The sequence below is a fragment of the Penaeus japonicus genome, unplaced genomic scaffold (assembly GCF_977035675.1).
Source record: "Penaeus japonicus unplaced genomic scaffold, GWHDUDI00000001_assembly GWHDUDI00000041, whole genome shotgun sequence".
Lineage (NCBI taxonomy): Eukaryota > Metazoa > Arthropoda > Malacostraca > Decapoda > Penaeidae > Penaeus > Penaeus japonicus.
In genome coordinates this window covers 4,030,844-4,040,843 of record NW_028234443.1, presented here as the reverse complement: position 1 = coordinate 4,040,843, position 10,000 = coordinate 4,030,844, and the positions used below count along the sequence as shown (strand labels likewise).

The 10,000-nt window shown below is 36.0% G+C and overlaps 1 protein-coding gene across 1 annotated transcript in view; it reads left to right on the top strand.

Moving 5' to 3' along the window:
* Positions 1–10,000, top strand: part of Ae2 (anion exchange protein Ae2) — a gene marked incomplete in the record, with an annotated part of 127,997 nt that overhangs the window by 77,294 nt on the left and 40,703 nt on the right. Inside the window, 4 exon segments of the mRNA XM_086534362.1 lie at positions 1,955–2,003; positions 4,256–4,404; positions 5,625–5,779; positions 7,606–7,783. Of these exon segments, the coding sequence (XP_086390488.1) occupies positions 1,955–2,003; positions 4,256–4,404; positions 5,625–5,779; positions 7,606–7,783 (531 nt within the window).

The window sequence follows — 10,000 nt, the reverse complement described above, 5'->3', positions numbered from 1 at the left end:
TTTTCTTCTTCACCCTTCTTTCCTCTCCATTTCCTTTCTGTTACATTAGTTTCTGCCATCGTCTGAGGCTTCAGTTTCTTTCATAGCAGTTTTTATTCATTGCATTCATTGCTTATACCCTAGAGCTGTTTATTACAACATATATCTTTTTTACAAGATTTGAAACTCTTGATACTGAATACATATTCTGTAGAGTTACATGACTTAATCGCTCCCTTTTTTAATTTTGTAAATATTCATCATTTTTTTCTTTCATTTTGTTTTTTTTCAAAATCATTGAAATATTTCTCTGCTATGCTTTATAGACTTACATTATAGTTACATATCAATATCTTATGGACATCCAATGGAGAAAATTATAGTATCTGTTTACATAACATTTAAATGTTGAAATAACATATTTTTTTGTCTAGATGCATGCACAAAAAATATCATACAAACTACAACTCACACATACCATTATTTATTTGTTAACTGTACTCCATTCCCTTGTACTAATAGCAGTACAAAAAATGATTCCCCTTCCCCCCTCCCCCTCCTGTCAACTTACACACACATCAAAGCAGGCATTTTCTGTCGCTACATACAAGAGTATTCCCCTGTACTTATGCTTCCTTGTTTTGGGTGCTTCATTTGCAACTGGCCTTGCAGATCCCGTCATTGTTTGTCTCTCGTCCTGCAATGCTTACTGTCCCCTTCGTTAGAGCAACCGTGCATATCACACTATCCCACTTCACTGTATTTGTCTCTCTTAATTCCTGCCTCGTCCCTCATCAGCTGTACATTGCTCGCATCCGTTCCCATCGTGTCTGTGTTTGTGTTCCATCTCCCCCCCCCACCGTTTCTCCTTTTTGTGTTATACCATTCCCTTTGTTCCTTGTCCAGTTCTTGTCTCCCTCTTCCTTGTTCTCCCATATCCCTTACCACAAGAGAATCAGAAGCCCCACTACGAGTTTTTGTTTTTTGTCTTGTTCTTTTTTTTTTTTTTTGACGATGACAAATCAGACGGCGGATTTGGTTTTCTAAATGGCTAAAGAGAGAAAATATGAATTGCCATTTATTGGTAGTAAGTCCTCCGGATCGGTATGTATTTCGGCTGTTTATTAAACAAAAATTTGTATTTTTGGGTGATGGAATGTATCTCTGGAATTTACTCACCATTCACTCTGCGGAGTTATTTTTAAGATTTGATTAAAAAACTAGACTTGGACTTAACGTGATTTGATGTAAATATGGTGGTACATGATGCCTCTGTAATCAGTTTAATCAGGAATTTGCATCCTATTTTTATACATATTAACAAAAGATAAAATTTAATCTATCACTACAAAGTAAAACGAAAAAAACATTGTCTATAATGTTTGTGATATACAGTATGGAATATCATACTTCGTGAAGAAAGAGAAAATCCAATTTTTATTAAACTATAAATCTGTTAGTAAGCATCACATTTGCCTTTTTTTTTTTGGTATTTTTTGCATGCATAAATTAGTTGAAAGGTATAATACATATGGATAATACCAGTTACCACTAACATTATTTACATTCAGAATAGATAAATAATTTTGATTCACCTAAACCTCTTTTTATATATTAGACACCTGTTAATGTCACAACATTAGCAGCCATATACATTTGAATATAAAGTATTAGTTATGTCTTACTATATAGATTTTTTATAAGTATGGTATAAACTGTATGGTTATACACACCTTTTATTTCAGAATTTGTAGCTTTTTTACACAAGAAATTGTCAGATTCAATACCCTATTTGAAATTAGGAGCTTTTGCATGTGTTTCATTGAGACAGTATGTAGGAACAGTAAATTGTTCAGAATTATAAGGTTCACAGTCTGTCACACTTAGTATTATCATTGAAATAGAGATTATGAGTGAAAAGTACTCTAGAACCATGCTATTTGTTGAAATGCTAATATTTATCACTATTACACAGGTGAAGAGGAACATCATGATTTGGAAAATAAAGAAGCCCCTCGCAAAAGGTAAGATTCATTATCTATTCTACTTATGTAATATATATATATATGTATACGAATAAGGAAAAGGAGACGGAAAAGAAAAAATGTCTGAGGCTGTAGAAACTGTACCATAACTGTAACATAGGTGTAGATACAGTGTACTGCCACCATTTTAGAAATAGGTTATGGTGTCGTATACTGTATTTTTTCTCCGTCTTGATGTCATGCAAGGGGAGAATGTAAACTATATGTAGCCCAGTAGTTTTGATTAATATTTCTTGAAAATCATTGTTGTGATAACTGAAAATTTATGATTCTCTCATATATCTTTTAGAGTAAAGGTAGTGTGATGAGATAATTCATTTTTGCACAGAACAATATAAACAAGGAAGATATAATACCTAGTGTAATTTTGAGGAAGAAATAATAGGTCTGTAGTAAGAAATGATAGGTACAACTAATAAAATCATTAAAGTTTACAATAGGAAGTAAGATATCATTACAGAAAGGAAGGTTAGTCCTCTTTGGCAAATATCTATGGTCTTTGTCATTTACTTCATATGTAGTACATAATAATACTCTTACAAAGAGGGATTGTCCATGCTGTAACTCTTGTAGTCTCCTCACCACTTTCACAATTGATGAAGTTCAGTTTAGGTGATGAATGTAGTGATGAATATGAATTTTACAGTTGGCAGCCTGATACAGAGTTTGCAGAGCATAAGCCAACCTTGTATTTTATAAGGTAACACATGCTTTGACATGAGAGAGAGATGAACCAGAATGAGAATAACACTTTATGTTTGATTTGAAGAATGTGTTGACAAGCATTTTATATTTATTTATTCATGTGTTTGTATATTTTTGTCAGAGCATTTGAATTGGATATTGAGAATAGTGCTTTGACATATGAATTTAATTTTGACAATGCTATGTCATTATGGTTTAGCAACATAAGTTACTGCATTTTAGTATTTATTGTATATACTTAATTAGTTTTATTATGTATTTCCTTTCTTTTTCCATGGTATTAGACCACCTGTATAATTGCTTTGCTTAGCTGTTATTGTAATTCAATTGTATGCATTGAAAGCCATTCTTCAATTCATTTAATTTATTGATAGACTTATTTTTTTATTTGTATTTATTTGCCATTAAAACTTTTCATTGTGAAACTGCAATGAATCTTATTACTTAGTTTGAATACTTTGGTTATGGATTTATATGGAAAAAAAACATTTCCTTGTTTAATATCTTTTTATGTTTACTGAACATGTGTTTTCATAGCTCTAGATGATGTAGATGTAGTGTTGCTGATATTTGAGTGTTGTATTAATTAGTGTGGAAAAGCATGAGCATGATTATGTTGTTTGTTGATACTGTGCCACAAAAAAAACAAGAGATATAGTTTTTGAAATTTGTTTTCACACTAAAACACAGTCAATAATTCATCTCATGTAGAGTCAATGATATTGGTCAAGTCTCACTTCACCTCTCACAGATATTAGTGGATTTTATGGGCCTTAACAATCTTAAACAATACGATGCAAAACAATCATATAATATAATATACAGGCCGTATTTCTCATGCCTGGGAAGCATAGGCATATCATCTATAATTAATTTTGAGGCTGTATTTTCTATGCCTGCAGATTATCAGATGCTATTGATTATCTTGTTGATGATTAGCTTCTTGTGAATAAAATTTATTTTTAGAGACTCCATTTAAGTCATAGATCACATGTTATTTATGAGAGAGAAAAAAAAGAATGTTACAATATTACGAAAAAAAAGGTTACGATATTACAAAGAGTTTGTAGATAGTCATTCTTGCACAAATGCAATTGCAGAGAGCATTTAAAATGGAGACATGATCATTTTGACCGACTGTATAAGTTCTTAGGGATATAAGTATTTATTTTAGAGTTAGTGGTAGGTGTATTGTGTATTAAAGTTGTTGTTTTTTATTATATGATATATTTTTTGTAGTTAGTAAAATAGACTTTTTTTTTTTTATGTAATAGACTTAATTTTTTTAATGAATGTGAAATTACTTTTATTCCTTTTGTAGTTGTAAAATGCAAGTTAAATCAGCCTTATATTGGCAATAAATAAATTTTATTTTTTCCTGTAGTTGTGGATAGTCAAGTAAATCATTATCTTCTCCGTAACTGCAATGTTTTCTTATTATTATTACTTAAATTACTACAGTTCTTTCTATGTTTAAATTTAAATGGAGATCATGAAATAAAACAACCAAACATGCAATCACGCAGGCGAAGCCACCGTCGCCGTCGTGATTCCGTGGAGGATCCATCCTGGCGTCGTCATGCCGGGAGTGAGCACGAACTGCAGTCGTACAGTTCCAAGGCTATTCCCGAGGATGTGGATTATCTCAAGGAGCACGATTTGGATAACATCGCAAGTAGGTTTTTTACTTTTTGTTTTATCATTGATAGGTATCTTTCTTTTTTTACAGTGATTATTATGTATTCATTATGTATATATGTATGTATATTTCCTTTTTTTCTATTCATATTCATATTGATATTAGTTTTTTTGTTATCTTCTTTGTTTATCACTCTCTCTCTTAATCTCTCTCTCTTAACTTTATTTTATTTGTCTATATTTTTCTTAGTCTCTCTCCCTCTCACTCTCTGAGTCTCTTTCCACTCCTCTAGTATTTCTTTCTTTCAGTCTTTCTCATTCCTTCTCGCCTTTTCTGTTTCTCTCCCCCTCTCTTTCTCCCTCTCCCTCTCCCTCTCCCTCTCCCTCTCCCTCTCCCTCTCCCTTTCTTTCCCTGTTCTTTTCTCTGCCTCTCCTTTACCCCTTCTCTCTTGGAACATCAAATGCTGATAAGCCTTATAAGTTCTATAATATCCATCTCAGAGGCAACAGTCATAGAAACCAAACAGTACAAAACCACAGTGACAGTGTATCCCCCCCTCTCCCTTATCTTTCCCACTCCTTTTCCCTTTCCCTCTATCACTCCCTCTTCCTCTTTTCTCTCTCTCTCTCTCTCTCTCTCTCTCTCTCTCTCTCTCTCTCTCTCTCTCTCTCTCTCTCTCTCTCTCTCTCTCTCTCTCTCTCTCTCTCTCTCTCTCTCTCTCTCTCTCTCTCTCTCTCTCTCTCTCTCTCTCTATCTCTCACTCACTCACTCACTCACTCACTCACTCACTCACTCACTCACTCACTCACTCACTCACTCACTCACTCACTCACTCACTCACTCACTCCACTCTCTCACTCTCTCCCACCTCCTCCTCCTCCTCCTCCTCCTCCTCCTCCTCCTCCTCCTCCTCCTCCTCCTCCTCCTCCTCCTCCTCCTCCTCCTCCTCCTCCTCCTCCTCCTCCTCCTCCTCCTCCTTTTCCTCCTCCTCCTTTCTCTCTCCCTCTCTCTCCCTGTCCCTTCCTCTCCCTCCCTGTCCCTTCCTCTCCCTCCCTGTCCCTTCCTCTCCCTCCCTGTCCCTTCCTCTCCCTCCATGTCCCTTCCTCTCCCTCCATGTCCCTTCCTCTCCCTTCTAACTCCCTCTCCCTCTCCCTCTCCCTCTCTCTTCCTTCTCCACTTCCACCTACCATTGCCCCATTCCTACTATGCTCCCACTGCCAAAATCACTAACCCATCCCTTTCTATCTTGCAAACAGGTCACAGGTTTGAAGACCCTAGTGCTTACCGAAGGCCACGTGTGCGTGCTCGTTCCTCCGTGTCATCAATCATTCACATGAATGAAGCTGGGAACGAGAAGTCAGATCGTCAGCAGCCCATGGTTAAGAAGTCGTACGATCATAGTCCTCATGAGGTGCGTCCGTGGAGCTTGATTCATTCATGTTGTTAGGGATATTCATTGTTATTATTGTTGTTATTGTTAGTAGTAGTATTGTTATCATTATGGTGGTGTTAGTATTATCATTGTACTTATTAGTAGCAGTAGTAATAGTAGAAGTAATATAATCATTATAATTAAACTTAAAGCTACTCTGGATCATTAACACTTTCAAACTCAACTAATTTTTTTATGACTTAAAGTATTTATTTTCAATAAAGGAAAAGACTGTAAAAATGGTAGAATAGAAGTCAAAATTTATAGTAAGGATAATAACAGTTGACTTGTTATTGATAACAAAAGTGCAGTATTATCATCTCTAATATATACATGTTGAAGACTTGTATATAGCACTTGCCAATTATACCCAAGATTATATCTTGCTTAAAGTGAAATAGTTTTTGTTTGAAGATTGAATTGGCTTTGGACTTTTTTTTCTTCTTTTTCTTGTTCTTAATCATTTCACTTACATGGTTTTGTCGTGGAATAAACAATATAATATATTTCCCTATTCATAAACTGTTTGTGCTGCTCTTTCTAGTATTATCCTTTTTTCATTAGTCTCTCCTTGTTGTTTAGAAAATGGGATGATTGGTGATCGTAAAGAACGTGTATTGAGGGGGTAACTATCTTAAATTTAACAAATATTATTTACCTCTTATAAAGCAAATTCTTTTTACTTTTATAGTAGATTTTGATGTCTCTTTTATGATGAGTCACACCTAATAGCTGCTTAATTTGATTATAATATAATTCTCATTTGTGTGAGGTATTCCATGGAGATAATGCAAGACTACTTTGTCTATGATTGGGCCGTGTGGTTAGGATATTTGCTGAGAGAATTTTGCAGTATTAAGCAATAGGAGCTGGTTCTTGCAATTTATACTTTGGAAAAACAGCATCTATAATCCAAGATCAAACAAGTTATCCATGATTGTCGTAGCCAGTTTTCAATAAAAGAGGAAGAAAAAGATTCATTTAGTATAAGAAATCAGAAAAAATAATATTAAGTAAATATATAGAATATGCATAATATGTATCAGAATATATTATTTAATACATATGAAAGCTAGATAAGTATTTGTATCTTAATGGAATAGTGACAATGTAAAAAGCGGTAGGATTTACTATATGAGAAGATGCTCATAATTTTCCTAATGTGGAGCATTAGTTTTCCTGGTAAACAGTTTTCTTACCATGGAACAATTGCCTTCTTAGTGAACGATTGTACTATCATGGAACAATTTTTCTATCATGGAGCATTTAACTTCTTGGTAAACAATTTTCCTATAATGGAACTATTGTTCAGTGAGCAGTTGTCCTATCATGGAACAATTGTTCTATCATGGAGCATTTGTTGTCTTAGTAAACAAATTGTCTTATCACAGAATAATTGTTTTCTCATTGAAAAGTTATCCTAATTCTTTTAGGGTCTTTTTATATATTAACATACAGTATGGAATCTTACAAAGTTATTACGATAAAGACATTGTCCTTCTGGTTACTCCTTACTATTGAAAATCATTTTGTGATTTATACTTTTCAGTATTTGGTTATTGGTTTAAAGATTTTTCATGTTTTTATTCTCCACTCCAAATATATTTTTTAAATACACTTGTTCTAAATAGATAGATAGTTTTATTAATATTCTCATAATATCATTTTACCATTTCCCATCCCATTTCTATCAATAATTTCACATTACCCCCCCCCCCCTCCAATATTCTCATAATATCATTTTACCATTTCCCATCCCATTTCTATCAATAATTTCACATTACCCCCCCCCCCTCCTCCAAAAGATCTTCGTCGAACTGGACGAGCTGCGCTACAACGAAGGACACTTAGAATGGAAGGAAACGGCTCGTTGGATCAAGTACGAGGAGGACGTCGAGGATGTGGCCAACCGCTGGGGAAAGCCTCACATTGCCTTCCTCAACTTCCATGCGCTCTTCTCCCTTCGCAAGGGCCTCGATACAGGTAGGTTGTGGGTCTTTTGGCTCTTTGGTTTAGGAGGGGGTGGGTGGGTTTAGGTTGTAAGTGGTTTTTCTTTTTTCTTCTTCTTCTTCTTCGTCTTCTTTTTCTTTTCATTATTATTATTATTATTCTCATTATTCTTCTTCTTTTTGTGTCTTTTGCTGTACTTTTTTTTATTTTTTCATTCCAAATTTTCTATCCTTTTCTTTTTTTTCTCTTTTCTTTTCTTCTTTCTTTTCGTTCTTTTTTTTATTATCTGGGATATGTTTGGAATTTTGCTTCTGTGTATAGGTGATGTTTTGTTTTTTCAGGGGGGCGGGGTCTTTGATTTATTTTTCACGCAAAAAAAAAGGTAAAAAAAAAACGATATTTTGCCCCTGCATCTTTTCAATGAAGAAAATAAAGAGGAAGGACATAGATAGAGAGAGAAGAGAGTAATTATTTTCTTTATCAAAATGTAAAGAGTATTGAATTTACTTTTTCAAGATGTTAAACATTATTGACATTTGGCCGTTACGAGTGAGTAATTTTGGGACATATAAGTGAATGCTTTTCGGTCATGAGAGTGAGTGCATTTGGTTGGTGTGAATGAGTGTAATTTGATTAAAGATTTTAAATGTTTTGTTATGTATGTTAAAATAAAGACACATCTTAGGGGGTGAGAGTGGATTCTTATGAGAGAGAGAGAAAGAGAGAGAGAGAGAGAAAGAGAAAGAGAAAGAGAAAGAGAAAGAGAAAGAGAGAGAGAGAGAGAGAGAAAGAGAAAGAGAAAGAGAAAGAGAAAGAGAAAGAGAAAGAGAAAGAGAAAGAGAAAGAGAAAGAGAAAGAGAAAGAGAAAGAGAAAGAGAAAGAGAAAGAGAAAGAGAAAGAGAGAGAGAGAGTGTTTGAGTGTGCTACTTTGTGTACGTCATTGTACCATTAATAATTCGTTCACAGAAATAAGTCTACTACATATTGTTTTAACTATGATGGTTATGGGTTATGTGTGGCTTTTACTTTGTTTAGTTAGGTTTATTAAATGGCTTCCTCTTTTAGTTGTAAATTTGTATATAATCAAGGTCTTTATTGGAGGAGGGGGGGGGTGGCCGCTTGGAATTTATACATTGAGACTGATGATCATACGTGCGCATGCGAACACACACACACACACACACACACACACACACACACACACACACACACACACACACACACACACACACACACACACACACACACACACACACACACACACATATTCTCTTTCTATTTTTCTTTCCTTCTTTTCCTTCCCCTCAATCCCCCTCCTTCCCTCCCTCTCTTTCCTCCCTCACTCCCTCCCTCTCTTTTCTCCCTTTCTCCCTCCTTCCCTCCCTCCTTCCCTCCCTCCCTCCCTCCCTCCCTCCCTCCTTCTCTTCCCTCATTCACTCCCTCCCTCTCTCCCTCCCTCCCACTCTTCCTTCCCTCTCTCCCTCCCCCTCTCTCTCTCTTCCCTCCCTCCCACCCTCTCTCTCTCTTCCCTCCCACCCTCTCTCTCTCTCTTCCCTCCCACCCTCTCTCTCTCTCTCTTCCCTCCCACCCTCTCTCTCTCTCTCTTCCCTCCCACCCTCTCTCTCTCTCTCTTCCCTCCCTCCCTCCCTCCCTCCCTCCCAATCTTCTCTCCCTCCCTCCCTCTCTCCCTCTCTTCTCTCCCTCTCTTCTCTCCCTCCCACCCTCTCTCTATCGTTACCTCACCCTCCCAACCTACGTGGTGTGACGCACGGACCCTAATAATCCCAGGGTTAGTTGAGGAAAAGAAGATGCCTAACTCGAGCACGTTATAAGCCACGCCCACATTTCAAGCCACGGCCACATTTCGAGCCACGCCCATGCAGCTGGAAACGACATGTGCTGCGTGCTTATCTAACGGGGTGAAAAATAGAGGAGGAGAAAGTAGGCGGGGTTAGAATGAAGATAGAAAGATAAGCGGATAAAAGGATAGGTGGATAGGTAATAGTGAACGGTTTCTTTCTGAACGGATTGATAATGAAATAAAGGAAGGGGAAATAGAAGAAAATACATGAGTATACCCTGAGGAAGAGTTATAGCGATAATGGCCTTTGGCATATTTGTGTTTTTTTGTTTTTTTTCGTTTTTTTTTCCTTTCGTTGTTTTGTTTACATGGGTAATTTTGTGCGTAATTAGGGAATATGACATCAGTGTTTGAGGTTAGGGTTATGGAGACGATATGAAGAGTGCATA